Raw genomic sequence first — 15,851 nt, 5'->3', positions numbered from 1 at the left:
GATTCCGGATAAAAATTCCTTTACTATAGAGGAAAGAGGAGAAAGGATATTGAAGAAAAACCAGAAAATTCTGCTATTATAGCAATAAAAATCAATGGGCAAAAGATTTATTTTTCAGTACATTGGGATGGGGATTTATGTGGAAAAATAAGATTAGATGCCTTCCTCGCACTGTACACAAAGAAAAATTTATATTAAAAACCTCCGTGTGATGAATAAAATTTTAAGACTACTTGAAGAAAATATAGGAAAATAACTTTATGTCTTTGCAGTGGAAAGAGATTTTTAAACAGAAGACACGTGAAGTACAACTCATTAAGTAAAAGTTTGATACATTTGCCTATGTCATAATTTAAAACTTATGTTCCACAATGGATTGAATAAACAAAGCCAAGAGACTAAGAACGATATTTGTAACTTGTATATTAAGATAACAGTAGAATCCAGAATATATAAAGTTCCTACAAATTCATAAGAAAAGAGACAACCTTATATAAGTGGACAGAAGGTCTTATGAGGTCATTTATGGGCAATGAAAAGAGAATGGCAGTGAATATGTGAAAATACGCTGGACCTTCCTGGCTAGCTGTTGACTGGAAGGACGTGTACCCAGTTACAGAGGATACCAGGTATCTAGTGGGGAAGGGGAGGAGGGGGACCAGGGAGAGGGCCAGCTGTTATGTAATTTCTAGTCTTTAAGTAAAAGAAGCATGAAGAAAGGAACAAACCCAAACTGTAAAACCCTCTCAAGGAGGCTATTCTCAGATTATCTGTGTGTTCTTGGATAGGGCTCGCTGAAGTCGGCTCCCCCACCAAGCCCTGGCCGCACAGCAGAGGGCAGGGGACAGTCTGAGTGTTATAGCACTTTCCCTCAGTGACAGCATTTGTCTTTGTCCTTTCCAAGGCCATGGCGGAGGAGGGCAGCTCAGCATTTCTGCAGAAGCCCCCTGACTCTAGTTCTCTTGGTGCTTCTCTCTGAAGGGAAAAGCAGGGATGCTATCTTGGATTGCAAACAGGACACCTGCTCATTGCCTACTCTTGCAACAAACTTCTACTGTTCTCTGTCTCCTGGAGGCATAAGGACTGCCTGGATCAATTTGTACTTTCTTTCTTAGTGGAGTGTCCCTTTGGGTTAAAGCCCAGGAATTCTTTTTTTTTTGAGACAAAGTCTTACTTGGTCACCCTTGGTAGAGTGCTGTTCCATCATAGCTCACAGCAACCTCAAACTCTTGGCTCAAGCGATTCTCTTGTCTTAGCCTCCCAAGTAGCTGGGTCTACAGGCCCCCACGACAATGCTGGGCTATTTTTAGAGACAGGGTCTCCTTCTTGCTCAGGCTGGTCGCTAACCAATAAGCTCAGGCAATCCTACCTGCCTCTGCCTCGCAAGTGCTGGGACTACAGGTGTGAGCCACTGTGCCCGGCCTAAGCCCGGGAATTCTTGACAAAGTACCTAATGGTCCTTTATCTGTGGATTGTGCCTAGCTAAAAATAAAATTAAAAGAAAAAAAAAGCAGGATGCAATAATAAATTATTTCAATAATTGAAAAAAGCACCTGAAATGAAGTCTTCCATATCTGATTTCTTGACGTATCTCAAATGAAAACATCATCTTTTTGGCAGAGATCACATACAAGGCTAGTTTGGTGCTGGTGGTGGTGGCGAAGTGACAGGCCCTTTGGAAGCCCCAGTTATGCATGTGGTGACAGCCAGAGTGAGGAGCTGAGAAGAGCAAGTGTGGCTCTGGGCAGTGTTGAGCCTGGGTGGGTGTGTGGAAGCTAAAATGAGCTAAATGTGCATGGACGGCACAGGCTTGGGGTGAGGGTCCAGGTGAGGACTGACTGCGTGAAACAGCAAGTCAAGCCAGGATGACTGAGATAATGTCGGAATTGAGCCTAATAAGGTGAACTGTGCTCCTAGAACGTCATGTGAAATCTAAACAAATCACCAAATTTTAGAGAAAAATAGTTGTATTCCAAAAGTTCCTTAAGTTCACATTTAAACATTTCTGTAGTTTATGGTTAAAACGTGCCTAATTTTGTGCCCTTGGGTAATAGAGAAACCTTTAATATTTTATCAAGCAGGGAAAGGCAGCATTCTATATTTCAATAATAGTAATAATGCAGAAAGACAAATGAGAAAATGACCTTGTAATTGGTTTTCCATGGTGTTTTCGTGAATCTTGCTCTTGCTCAAGCTAGTCTTGAACTCCTGACCTCAAGCAATGCTCCCACCTCAACCTCCCAGAGTGCTAGGGTTACAGGTGTGCGCCACTGCGCCTGACCTGTATCCTTTATTATACTATTTAATAATAAGTGAGTAAACATAAATGTTTCTCTGAGTTCTGCAAGCTGCTCTAACTAATTAACAAGAGACCCTGGGAACCTTGGATTATAGCTAGTTAGAAGCACAGGTTGCAAGCTCAGCTTGTGATTAGCATCTGGAGTGGGGGAAGGCTTGTGGAATGGAGCTTTCAACCTGTGGGATCAGATATTATCTCTAAGTAGTGTCAGAATTGAATTGAATTAGAGGACAGGCAGTTGGAAAATCTGCTAGAGAATTGATTGCTTGGTCAGTGTGGTGGGGAAACCTCCTCCATATTTTGGTAACCAGAGGACAAGTGTGTTGAACTGGGTGTATGGTGACATTTTTATTCATTGTTTTCTTTTCCCTCCCGCCCCTCATTTTTTAAGAGATCATAGGTTACAGTAGTCTTCAATTTCTGGGCTCAGGCGATACTCCCACCATAACCTTCTGAGTAGATGGACTACAGGCATGTTCCACCACACTCGACTAATTTTCTAATTTTTTTGTAGACATGGAGTCTTGCTATGCTGCCCTGGCTGGTCCCCAACTCTGGCCTCCAGTGATCCTCCCATCTTGGCCTCCTGTGTTGGGATTACAGGCATGAGCTACTGCACCCAACCTCTAAATTCCCTTTCCTTTTGTTACACTATCTTTATTGTGGTCTCAACTTTCTTCCCCGGTTTTCCATTATGTACATCTGATCTGTTAAGATTCTTTTTATTCCCCTTGAGACCTTATGCCTGGACTTCTGCCTGTAGGAACTTCTCTCTTCCTTGTTCTGTGGGTTTATATATACTTTTCCCTTTTTCCTTGCTTGTTTTATTGGTTTGTTAAACATGTCCTCCTAAAGTAACTTCCCGAGGAGAGTTTGTAGAGGGCAAAGTTTCTGTGATATTCCATTTCTGAAAATGTTTTTATTCTATCTTCACTCTTATTTAGTATGTTGGTTGGATATAGAATTCTAATTTTAAATTCTGGAATTTTGAAAACAAAACTCATTATCATTATTATTCCTTATTAATTTCAATGTCATTTCTTGTCTTCTAGTAAACAGGGATTTCTTCCATCTGCCCTTGCATAAACAAAATTCTCAAGGAATAGCCTCATGTTCTGTGCATAATTCTATTTAAATAGTTCTCAAATAGATGATGAATGCAAGTAAACATTAATTTCATGTATAATGTTTCTGAAATGCTACAACATTTGAACATGTAAAACTCAGACAACAGACTCGAGGATATGGTGTGTGCTCTAAATCAGCAAAAGGGTTTCCCTCAACATTTCTCCCCAATCCAGCAGCTTCATGGCCCTGAGAATAAAGGGATGAACATATGAGTGGTTTCGCTATTACCCCTGGTGATTTACTGATGTTTATTGCTTCTTTCTCCTCTTGGTTCAGAGGTCTTAGTTCCCAAGGCAGGAATGCTTTTACTGAGGGACACCACAATGAATGGTTCAGTTAAACTTGAAGTGGAGACTGCTACCTGGCCCTCTGGCCACCTGGCCACCTGGGGTTACTCTACTGGCTGGAGTTTACTGGCTGGAGTGACTGAATGATCCTGATTGTCAAGAGGTTGCCACTATACAATGGAGGTAAAGAGTATTTCTCAAAGTTGGAGGTGCATTATTTTAGTAGGTCCTGTGAATAAAGCCAATAGAAAACAATATAATATAGGGAGGACTGGCGATGGCCCAGACCCTTCAGGAATGAAGATTTGGGTCACTCCACTGTGCAAAGAACCAGGAACAGTGTAGGTGCTCAGTGAGGTCAAAGGAATGAGTAGTAGAGAAAGGTAGTTATAGAGCTGTCTATGACCATGTGACTAGTAGCAGAAATAAAGACTAGTATTTATTTATATTTTCTTATTTTGATACAAATATTTGTGTATATATTAATTACTATTTTCCCTTCTCCCTCTCATTTTTCTACCATCTAACATGTTTTACTAGTAGCTAACTTCAGTTATCTGAGTTCTAGGATATCAAGTGGAGAATGTTATTCAGGCAGAAGAGGTATGTACATGTCCAAAGATGGACAAAGGAACTCATATCGTCTTTTGGAAATAAGATTATATTGATTTTGTTTGTATGAGGGATAGTTTCATCATGGTAGGTGAAAAACATGATTTTAGTATTGTCTTTTTTTTGAAGGTAAATATAGTTAAGTGCAATATATATAGATGCCAAGTTGATAAGACATGAATTTTGGTGGCTTTGTACTGTGCCAACTTAATGCGTACTCCATCTTATCTATGATGGAGCTAAAATTCTCAGAATTCCCTTCCCTGTATGGTTCTGAGCTATGTGAATTTAGAAGCCCATCAGTGAAGAAGCAGTTGTGTTTTTTTCACCCTCTGAAGGTTGGTTTAGGGCTCTAAGTTGGTGGAACATTAGCCCCCATTGTTACTAATGTGCTAGCTCACTTTGTGGATGTGGGGTGGCAATCAGGTCTGTGGCTCCTCCAGTTCCCAGAGTGTCTCCCCTTCCAGCTTTCCCCTGGAGGTTATTCATGATGTTGAGGTTGGCGATAGTGAGACAGACATGGGTTCCAGTTCTCCATCAGGTTTCCCTTGTCCTCATCTACATTTAAGCTTTTGTCCTCTGGCTGAGTTACAGTGACTAGAGGCTTGGTACTGTAACGAGGGGGTTCTAGTCCTTCCTGTAAGGCTTCTTAGGTGCAACATTATCAACTCATCTTTTCTAGTCCCTCTGCTACTTGCCTGGCTCTAGAATGAACCTGAACTTACTGGTCCACCTCTATGAAGTGAATGTTCGAGAAGAATTTTCTCAGTCTTGCCAATTTCCTTTGCTCATCAAGGCACCCACAAATACTCCCTCTCTGTAGACTCTGGGTGGCCTGCTGTCTGTTGAAGGTAAGTAGCATCTCACTTCCCACCTTGGACCTCATAGATCAGCACCTGCATTTTTATGTGATTCTCACGCAGGTTAGAGTGTGAGAAGCACTGACTTGGAGCTCAGCACTTAGCCCACACTGGACTCTGGTCCTCCTTTCTGAACAGTAGACATGAGGGAGAGACCAGATTAGCAGAAACGGCTGTGTCAGGAGCAGGTGTGTACCCAAGGATCCACTCGGAACACTTCACACCTTGCCCAAGTCCTGCCTGCACAGGAAGTTGGCCCTAAAGATAGGCTGCCTGCCGGAGAGACACAAGGTCCTCTGTGAGCTGTTCAGCAGGGAGAGAAGGGTGGGACAGGAAAGAGGAAAGCAAGTTCCGGGACTCCAAAAACCACAGTTTGTGTAGGTGCTACTTTCCCCCTGATTTAGCACCTAGCGTTGTCAGGAGACATCTCTTTGTTGACTTCTTTTCCGTTTGCATTTTGCCCCATCTTAAAACGTCACCGACTAGAGCGTCTCCACGAAGTAGAAAATTTAAGTTGTCAGGGACTGAGTGTGGTTGTGTCCCAGCAGTTCCCTGCTTTTATGGTGAGTCATCTGAAGAGGATGGCAGTGCTAAGGAGCAGGGGCAAGGAGCTGCAGACGAGCCAGGCCCGCCAAGAGTCTGGGGATCAGAAACTGTGGAACTGTGGAGCCCCACAGGCCACCGCCCTTCATTCATCCCGCGGGAGCCACCCCAACCGCCTTGCTCATCTTGCTCCCAGCTTCACGGTTCTACCGACACCTGTAGCCCACGTGTCCAGAGACGCCAAAAGTAAAAGCGCCTTCCCAGCTGTTTCTCAGGGTTCCGAATGGCAGCATCTAACTTTTGCACATCCCGGAATTCTTTTCTTCTTTTTCAAATTAGAAAACCATAGCATTTCCTTGGAGAGGAAAGCAGCATACCTCAATTTTTGCTTTCAAGAAAACAAGTTTTTCTCTGTCCCCACTCGTATACGTGAAGCAACTGCCCAGGAAATATGACTGTTTGGCGCGCCTGTGCGCGCGAGTGTGTTTGCTGCTTCTCTCAAATTCTGACTCATAGTCTGGAGGACAATGATTGATTTTTTTCCACTTCACATAGCTGCTGTGAATTTCTGCTCACAAGGATGGGCCTGTTTATTCACTCTGGGCATCGCTGGTGCCGCGCTAGTGTAAACAGCCGGTGGGCTGGGGAAGTGGGCGCTGGTGTTCCCCGCGGCCACAGGGTGCGGGCCAGGCGGGGGGACCGCGGCAGGAGGCTGCTGTCTGCCCCCGGGATCTGCAATGTTTGCCAGAGCCCCAGAAGCGCCATTGTGATGCGGGTGGGAGAGGTGGAGCCTCGAAGTCCCGTCTCGATTTAGATCTCTCCCTGGGCTCTGAGTCGCGCCCATTTCAGATTACTAAACTCCAGAGTTGGGCGGGGGGGGAACTGGGAGGAGGTGGCAAGCCACACCCCGCGGTGCCCGCGAACTTCCCGGCCGAGGTCCTCGCGCAGACAGACGCCGCCGAGATGCAGAGCGCGGGGCTGCGGACCGCCGCCCACCTCCTCTGCGTGTTCGCCGCGGTGCTGGCCGCGGCCCCGGGGTAGGGACGCGGGGCGGGCGCGCGGGCGCGGGGTAGGGACGCGGGCGCGGGGTAGGGAGGCGGGCGCCGGGCCGGCGGGAGCGGCGCGGATCCCTGCTCCGGCCTGCAGGGTGACCGCTCTCCGCCGCACAGTTAACTTTCTCCACCCGTGAAGCTGATCAAACATGTCCCTGGCCCCAACAACTTTCTAAAGAGGGTCACTTTATTTTGAGTTCACGTCGCCTCTGCCCTTTGCGTCTCCACTTTTTGCTCCCAAAGACGTGACTTCTTTTCTCAATGCTGTGTATCTTTTCTGAAGAGGATATCTCAACTTGGGCATTGCCAAAGAGTGGCTGAGGGGACTGGAGTGTGGGTTGCTGTGGAAAGATAGCTCAGGAGAGCGCCCCCAACAGTGGGAAGCTCCAGTCCTGGAGAGTTTTGCCCTTGAGCCCTAACCCTGACTTCCCCAGCAGGACAAGCTCTACTTCAGCGGCTTCTTAGTCTCCGCTACACCTGGAAATTTCCCCATTGGTATTTCGTTTTCAGATGGGGTATTTCCATCAATGGTATTGGTTAGATGATTATTTTCTTCAGCGCATCCCGAGCATAAAAATTTGAATAAGAAACAGGCAAAATCATAGTTTTTTTTTAAACCAAGAAAATAGCGACGCTGGGATGAGGTTGTCTGTACAGGAGAAGCTCGGAGTTATTTGCCGGTAGCTTCTGCAGGCCCCCGTGCAAGCCATTTACACTGTGGGTCCTGTGCAGTGCCTGGTTTATAAAATGGAATTAATAACACAGGCCTTCCTCTAGTGGTGGGGCATGAATTACTGCATTACGTAGATGGATGGGAATGATCGTTTCAGGAGCACTTCAATGCAATTGCTAAATAGAGCGGTGGGTGACGTGCAGTTGGCCCAGTAAGGAAGGAGCGTCTATCTCACTATCTATGAAATGTCAGGGTCACAAAAGAATGGAGCCAAGAGGATAAGGAACTTTGTTCTTCCCTTTTGGGGGACTCCTTAGGCCCCAGTTTCTGGTGACAGTCCCAGGGATCGTCAGGCCTGGAGGAAATATAACTATCGGGGTGGATCTTCTGGAACATAGCCCCCCGCAGGTCACCGTGAAGGCGGAGCTGTTCCTGGTGACCTCAAACCTCAGTGTCTCTGTCCTGGAAGCAGAAGGAGTCTTTGAAAGAGGTAAGATCAACAGCTTCGAGTCTTACCTTTCTGCAGGGATAACTGGAATATGTCAATAAGGCCCTGTGTTAGGTGGCGGAACAGAGACCCCAACTTTGCTGCGGACTTTTAGTTCACACTCATGGAAAGTCCCAAGTGGTGTTCGTGGGTGGTCTTCTGAATGGAGATTCAGAGACCCAGGTTCTTTGCATTCTGTGATTCTATCATCATAAATTATTTATCTTCATTATTAGACTGTAGGGGAAGAGCACGGAGTCACCCACGTGTGAGGTTTTTGTGGGCTGGCCTAGGAATGGCTCAGATCAGTATATTCAGACTGAAAAGGAGGCTGGGAAATGTAGGCCGTGTGCACCCCAGGAGAGGAAATGCGCCTGGTTAAAAGCTCCTCTCTCACACAGAACCACATTTGTCGAGTGAAGAGTGTTTAACAAAGTAGGTCTGTGGGAAAGCAAAGAAGAGCCACGCTCTAGTTTAAAACCCAATTTTATGGAATATTTCTTAATTTTTAAAGTAACAGGAAGAAAATAGTATGAAAGCAGGAGGCCTTTATAAAGAAACAAACATCTCTTGTTTCAAGTTTGGGTTCTTACCTGGACCAGGATGAAATTGGGCCTATGAATGTCATTTTTTTCAACACTAAGGGAAAAATAATTTGGGAGGAAGGGGTAAATACTTAAATTTTTAAAATTAAAATCAACATTTATTGTTTATTGTATTTTTTTTTTTTCTATTTGGGAGAGTGATATATACTCAGTACTTAGAACTTGATAAATGCTGGAAGTAAAGGAAATAAACCCGAATCACTCATAATCCTACCATCCAAATATAAACACCATCAACTGGAAGCACGTTTGAATGTTTAGTCGGAGGCTAGAAATTAATGCATAAATTCCTATAATGGTATTTTTAAGAAAAATCATTTACGGGCACCTAATGAGGGTGGATGGGATTTCAGAACAGTTCATTCTGTAAATGTTTATTCTTTACCAGCATAGAGAAGTTAAAACCAGCGTGAAATGAGATAAAAATAAAAGTCCATCAACATCTCGGGGGTTTTCCTCGCAGGACGTTGACTAGGTGGGTAAGTTTGGGGAGAATCAGGGAAGACAGTGTGTACAGGGGCCAGGGTGTTCCTCTCTAGGGCAATGGCAGGGAGGATTGAGGCTTTGTGTCTCTGAAGAGGAAGTGTAGGTTAGTCCTCACGATCTGAGTTTGAATCCTGACTCTACTACTTGACTGATCTTAGGCAGGTTACTTAACTGCTCTGAGCCTCAGTTACCTTATCTGTAAAATGGAGATGATGAAGCTTACTTCCTGGGGCAGTTGTAAAGTTGAAGTCAGTGTGTAGTGGCCGTGAGCACTCAATACACAACTGCTGATGTTATTAGTATAATAACACTGCACACAGGCAGCACCTGTGGCTCAAGGAGTAGGGCACCAGCCCCATATGCTGAAGGTGGCGGGTTCAAACCCAGCCCTGGCCAAAAACAAAATAAAACAAAAAACAAAACACACTGCACAAGAAGATGTAGAAAGCATCATTTCCTTTTCATGTGAGTGCAGCCCTCAGTTTTAGTTATTGAACTGTCATGTGTGAAAATAAAGAAATCGTGGTCTTATAGTAAAGAAAATTTTGAAATACTAAATCATAGGACATGATACTTAAGGTAGTTCTACATTCATTCATTTATTCATTAAGAATGTATAATTTGTGCTAAGGTGTCAGTTTTGCTGTCATGCACAGTTCCGGTATAACCTGCACAGGGGGGATTTTGATAACTATTTGGGCTTTGCTTGGACATTGACATACTCTTTTTCTAGAATTTCTCCTGTTATTGTCTTTTCTGTAGTCTCCATCATCAGTCTCTCTTTGTGCTCTTTTCTGCAGCAAATGGTCCCTGCTCTGGGACAAATGTTGCTGTGGCTTGGCTTTTAACTTTATGCTTAGATTTTCCTTTTGGGAGGAGAGTCCTCCCTATGCCCCTTGGGAAAGCTTAAGTGCTCGGGAGTGGGTTGGACCATGCTGTCCTGGGAGAAGAATGGATCTTTGAAGAAGAAAGGGGGACAATGCTCTTTCCTGGGCTGTTTTTGACCCTGTTGACATAGAGTGTGGTGGAAAATGCCATGGGTAGGAGCACTCTCCCCTTTCAAAGGAGAATGCTGCTTCCATGTCAGAGGCTGGGTGTTATTGTTCTTACAGCAGATGCTTCTTGTGATGTGGAGAATTTAAGGATCAAGACTTTTTCCCTGCTTATCTCCACACACTTTGCTTTATCTGACTTCTGCAGTTGTAACGATGTGGAGATAAAGGAGGGCTTCTAACTCTGCGGGTTCCGGATCTTTACAGGCTTCATTTTCTTCCCCGTCATATAAACACAAACAAATAATACATTTAGATATTATTGTTTCATCATGTTCTTAGGAGGGCCCCCCAAAAGTTTGGTTTTAATAATGATTTATCTTCTGGCAAATCTGGGTAAGAAGTGGGGGACTGTTTCTGAGTGGCTTGTTTCCAGAAATCCTGGACTTCTTAGAAATCTCTGGGGTGGGGTGGTCATTTACTATAACCAGAGAGTATTTCAGGCTATAATTTGTTGTAACTAATGGGTTCAAATTACAGAATATACTTTAATAATGACAGGGAAGCATGGCTTTTCCTCAGTTCGTTTGTTTGTTTGACAGATATGGGGGAATTTTATTTATATTTCCTCTCTTGAGGCCAGTAGCATTGGTTGCATTATAGTTATTCATCCTTTAATACATCAATTCTGCATTTATTGAGGGAATGATTATGTTATTTTTTGTGAACAATAGCCTATAGCCCTTTAGAAAAAGTGTTTCTATTAAACTTAGAAGAATTCTGGGCTTGGTGCCTGTAGCTCTGTGGTTAGGGTGCCAGCCACATACACTGAGGCTGGCGGGTTCGAACCCGGCCCTGGCCAGCTAAACAACAGTGACAACTGCAACAACAAAAAAAATAGCTGGACGTTGTGGCAGGTGCCTGTAGTCCCAGCTACTTGGGAGGCCGAGGCAGGAGAATTGCTTAAGCCCAAGAGTTCGAGGTTGCTGTGAGCTGTGATGCCACAGCACTTTACTGCAGGAGATGTAGCGAGACTGTCTCAAAAAAAAAAATAAATACAAATAAAAGAATTCTGTAAAGGCATATTAATGCCTCCTTAGTTGTGAGATTCACCACCATCACCATCATGACCATCATCTCTGTAGTGAATAGAACAAGGTTCACAATAGTACCTTCTTTTGTACGAAAGAGTTATGTAAACATGACTGAGAAAACATAGTGAAAGTTCAGTAGGAAATAATAACTAGAGGGGAGAAGATGGAGAAGCTATTGGCACATGAAATCAAGTCTCACTATCATGTTGGGTGGAGACTGAGTCTGTCCCTTTTTCTCTTCCTTTGCTGGTTAAAAACTAGAAAAAAATTTTCATTATTATGAACACATAATAGTTGTGCATGTGTATCCGGGTTGGGTTTTATCTCTTTCCTTACCCTGAGGTTGCCCTGGAGTTCCACGCCAAATCAAGAAAAAAAAAAAAAAAAGAGCATGTTAAGGACCTTTGAATCCACAGGTCATAAGGGAAACTATCTTCCGATCTGTTAAGGCATATGAATTATTTTTGATGTCTTTGAAACCACAATTTCTGTTTTATTTTTTCCTGTCTTTCTACAATTTGAAACTTTTACTTGTAAATTTTCAGTATTTTTCCTGAACAAAATTTACTTCAAATAACAAGGAATAACACCCTCTACCCCCATTAATAAAGTAATTTTTACCAGTGTCATATATACCTGATTTAAGAAAAAAAACTTAAACTGAATATGTCTACTGAAAAAATGTGGGGACTGTGCCTGGGCATCCGTGCTGAGTGCCTGCTGGCCTCGAGGCCCCATTTACTTTTTTATGATGCCAAGCTCACTTCCATTTTCCCCTTGGGGTGCTGGGCTGAGGCTGCTCCATGAGTGTACCTACATTGCTTACTAACTTGCTTTTTCTTTTTGCCCTAAAATCTTGGAGAGTTAATCGAGTGTTGACTTTATATATTTTTAAAATTCAAAATCTGTTTTGTCCTTTGTTATCTTTCTCACTTTCACTATGGGGTATTTTATTTTCTCTTTTGGTTCAGTAGGAGTGGGAAATTTTAAAAATTGGAAATACTGGCTGAAAAACTTTTCAAAAAAATAAAAAATCACCCATTCAGTTAAGATGGCTTTGTTTCTGGTGGAGACAAAGCTCCTGAGCGTACACTTCATGCCTCGTAGATCAGAATCAGTTCCTTGGGCTTTGTGAAAGTAGATTAATTAGTGTAGTGTGTGGGCAGATCTCCCAGGGCAGGTTTTCACAGGCAGCTTTGCCAACAGCACTCAGTCTGAACCTGTAGCTGTGTGAGAATTGTTTTTAAAGGGTGTGGGCTCTTCATTCACATGTCTTTGCTATTGTGCATCATACGTGTTAATAGGTAGGTGGTGCCTGAGATAAAGGACCATGGTGTGATCTGGTTGCTTCTGGGCTCCAGAGCCAGGCTGCCTGGACACAGGTGCTGGCCCTTCCTCCCAGTGGTTACATGGTTGTGGGCAGTCAGGATCTCACCAGGCTTCTGTTTCATCAGCTGCAGAATAGTAGTTTCTGCCTTTTATAATGATATGGTTATTGTGAAGATTAGGGGAGGTAACATATTTAAAGCACTTAAACACATAAAAATTATTAAGGAACATGGTAGTTATTGTTATTAGAAAAGAATAGCAACCATTTACGTCAAAGCCAATTATTAATCACCTGTCCAAAGGCACCTTTCTAAGGAGTGGGAAGAGATTTAACATATTAAATATGGAGTCTCCTTGTAGTGCCGTGTACTTTATGAACAGTATTTAATTTCAACAACCCTGTGAAGCCGGTGCTCTTATCTTCATTTTGGAAGTGAAGAAATTAAGTGTAAGAGAGAATAGTTTATTTTCCTGGGTTAGTGTTGTTGGTAAATGGTGAAGGCTGAATTTGAAGTTATTTCTGTCTGAGGCCCAGAGACCTGAAGGTTTTCTGTTGCCTGGAAGAGAGTGAAATATTTTTTGTTGGCTTCATTCTGGGATATTGATGAAATATTATATAGTCATCTTCCTCTAGTCTAAAATAATTTTCACATTTGCTTGCAGTGGCTTAGATCTGGAGTAATGAAGTCTAATATGGATCTAAATAATTGTAAAATGAAATGCCAGTTTGCCCCTTAATTTACTTTGGAGTTTCCTCGAGTTTGGGAGCTGGAAGGGACCTCAAAGATAAGCCAATTCAATGACCTAATTTATGGCTGAGGAGATCGAGGTGAGGTGTGGCATTTGTGTATTTGTTCAGGGTCGAACGGTTTATTGGTGGCTCAGCTGAAAGGCAGATCTCAGTTTCCCAAATTTGCAGACCAATGCTGTTTATTAACATGTGGGGAATGGCATGTAAGACCTAAGATACATTTGCAAATGTTGATCCTTCTGATACAGAAGGAAATAAGGTTAACAAAAGAGATTAAAAATGGATACTTGCACATTTGTGCAACTTTATTTCAGGTCAAGGTGGAGTTGGTTTTTATGTAATGGTTTCGCATAAGGGGTGGGAGCGGGGCTAGGAGCATCATGGATCTTTTAAAATTAAAAAGATCTTGTGTTTCTCAAGGTGCAACTTATGCTTATTAAAAATGCAGATTCCTGGCTCCCCTGTCAAGATACATAAGGTGCAGAAATCTAAACTTTGTGTTCTGCCATTACCACAGATGATTGTTAGTCGTATTAAAACGAGAGCAACTAATCTCCCTGTAGCATCCCACAAATTGCACTCAACCAAGTCCTGGGAAGCCTGGGAGCCAGTGGCATGCCCTTGCAAGCCTGTGCTGATTCTGGCAGCAGAGGGAAGGCCCCTCCCAGACTTCCATGCTTGTCTTTAAGCAGCCCTCAACCCTGCACATTGGTGGTGATTTTCAGTAGCGGAGAAACACGTCTTGGGGTTTGACTGGGAACCAGTGTCTGGGGGAGCTGCAAGTGAACACGCTGACTCTGGTCTCCAACTTGCCATGTGCTGCCCCTCTTCTAAGGCTGAATGAGTCACCATCCGAGTGACTCACTGGAGGGTTGTGGTGGAAATAGAAATCAGATCCTGTAGGAATCTGGGCTGGGTTACTGTTGATTCTTTATGTTGTGAAGAGGGCTTTCCATGCTGCAACTGAAAACATTTCCCCCCATTAGCTTATTATTTATTGATCATTTGCCCTATCTGAACTGTGAATGAGTGGGATGTGGGGAATGAGAGAAAGGGAGGCGTTAGGGGCGATTCAGAGGCTCCGGAAGGATAACATATAATATTAAAAGTGGAGAAGCTGGAGCAGTTTTTTTTCTGTTTGTTTGTATAAAACGTTCAATGTGGTTTATAAATAGTGCTTCTTGTGTGTGACCCTGTGCCTGGTACTGTTACCTTGTCCTTGTACCATACAGATGTCCATTCATAAATGTCCCACCTCTGCTGATGTATTTGGCACTTGGAGGGAACAGTTATTTCCCATATGGGAGAAGGGAAGGGCGTGCCACAGGCAAGAGCTGCTGGCGGGGAGGGGCGGTCACGAGAAGCAGACGGAGTGAGCACACGGGTTTTCTGAAAAGGTGTTTCGTTCTGTTTTGGATGTGAGTTTGGGGAGACATCCAGGTGGAGATGTCCAGCAGAGAGTTTTGGAACTGCAGCTGGGGATAGAGTTTAGGCATTGTTGTTTTTAATAAAGGCAGACAATATTTGGAATCCTGAGACTACGTGAGACGCCCAAGAGAGACAGAGCTTATGGGTGGAAAAGACAGCTGAGAGCAGCTTGGGAGGAGGAAGCTGCGTTAGTGACGGGGACAGACAGTGAGCAGTCAGAGAAGGGTGGATTGAAGGCTGTGAGATGTCTCAGAAGCCACAGGAAGAAAAAGTTTTAAGAAGGAGGATTTCAGTACTATCAAGTGTCTCAGAGACTCGGAGGAGAGGACAGAAGAATGAACATGCAGTGAATGGTTTTAAGTTGGATGTGAAGAGCAAAAGCAAGTTTTAAGGAATAAATGTATGGTAAACAAATATGCCACATAATTAGAAAGTGATGTCACTCCTTCCAGAAGTCGGGCAGTTGGAAGCAGAGATGTAAAGGGGATCTTAAAAGGGCACAAAGTGGTCAATGCAAATAGGAGGGGTGGGTAAGTCCTGGGCCACACGGGCTGGGTGCAGGGTTAGGGGCACAGGTGGTGGATTATCCTCAAAATCCACTTTTCCCCTTGATAAAAAGAAAGACACAGAAGAGAATGAGTAAGGAAAGGAATATTTTGAGGAATGAGATTGAGATGAAGAATAAACTTGAAATAGTCACATTTCTTCTTTTTTTTTTTGAGACAGAGTCTCTGCCATGGCGTCACACAGCTCACAGGTCACACAGCAACCTCCAGCTCTTGGGCTTAGGCGATTCTCCTGCCTCAGCCTCCCGAGGAGCTGGGACTACAGGCGCCCGCCACAACGCCCAGCTGTTTTTTTTTTTTTTTTTTGTTGTTGTTGCAGTTTGGCTGGGGCTGGGTTCGAACCCGCCACCCTCCCTCTATGGGGCTGGTGCCCTATTCACTAAGCCACAGGCGCTGCCCAATACTCACAGTTCTAAGAAAACTTTGCCTTTATTATCTGCTTACTTCTGAGCTGCACAGTCTGGCCAGCACTTTATAGGAGAAGCGGTGGCATGTCAGAAAGAGAGACACAGGAGTTCCCGGTGGTGCAGGAGTTCCTGGTGGTGCCCTAAACTGGGCTGGATCCGGAGAGATGGGAAGGGAGAGGCTGGCCCTGGTACTGGTGTCTAGGGAGAAAGTACAGGGGTAAGAGGAGGAAAGGGCTGTTGATGAAGCCGATA

General features: G+C 43.9%; 1 protein-coding gene across 2 annotated transcripts in view; it reads left to right on the top strand.

The window, feature by feature from the left end:
• Window positions 1-6,615: 6,615 nt before the first annotated feature.
• The window catches only part of CD109 (CD109 molecule), a 130,423-nt gene continuing 121,187 nt past the window's right edge, over window positions 6,616-15,851 (top strand). Inside the window, exons 1-2 of one of the 2 annotated variants that reach the window (XM_053603063.1) lie at window positions 6,616-6,766; window positions 7,772-7,944. In XM_053603063.1, coding sequence (XP_053459038.1) covers window positions 6,693-6,766; window positions 7,772-7,944 — 247 coding nt within the window. In that variant the 5' untranslated portion in view covers window positions 6,616-6,692. The remainder of the gene's footprint in view (window positions 6,767-7,771; window positions 7,945-15,851) is intronic. The other variant, XM_053603064.1, reaches the window with a different exon arrangement.

This window comes from Nycticebus coucang, chromosome 9, assembly GCF_027406575.1.
Source record: "Nycticebus coucang isolate mNycCou1 chromosome 9, mNycCou1.pri, whole genome shotgun sequence".
Lineage (NCBI taxonomy): Eukaryota > Metazoa > Chordata > Mammalia > Primates > Lorisidae > Nycticebus > Nycticebus coucang.
The sequence above is the reverse complement of the archived record's forward strand: the minus strand, read 5'-3'. Positions and strand labels throughout refer to the sequence as shown.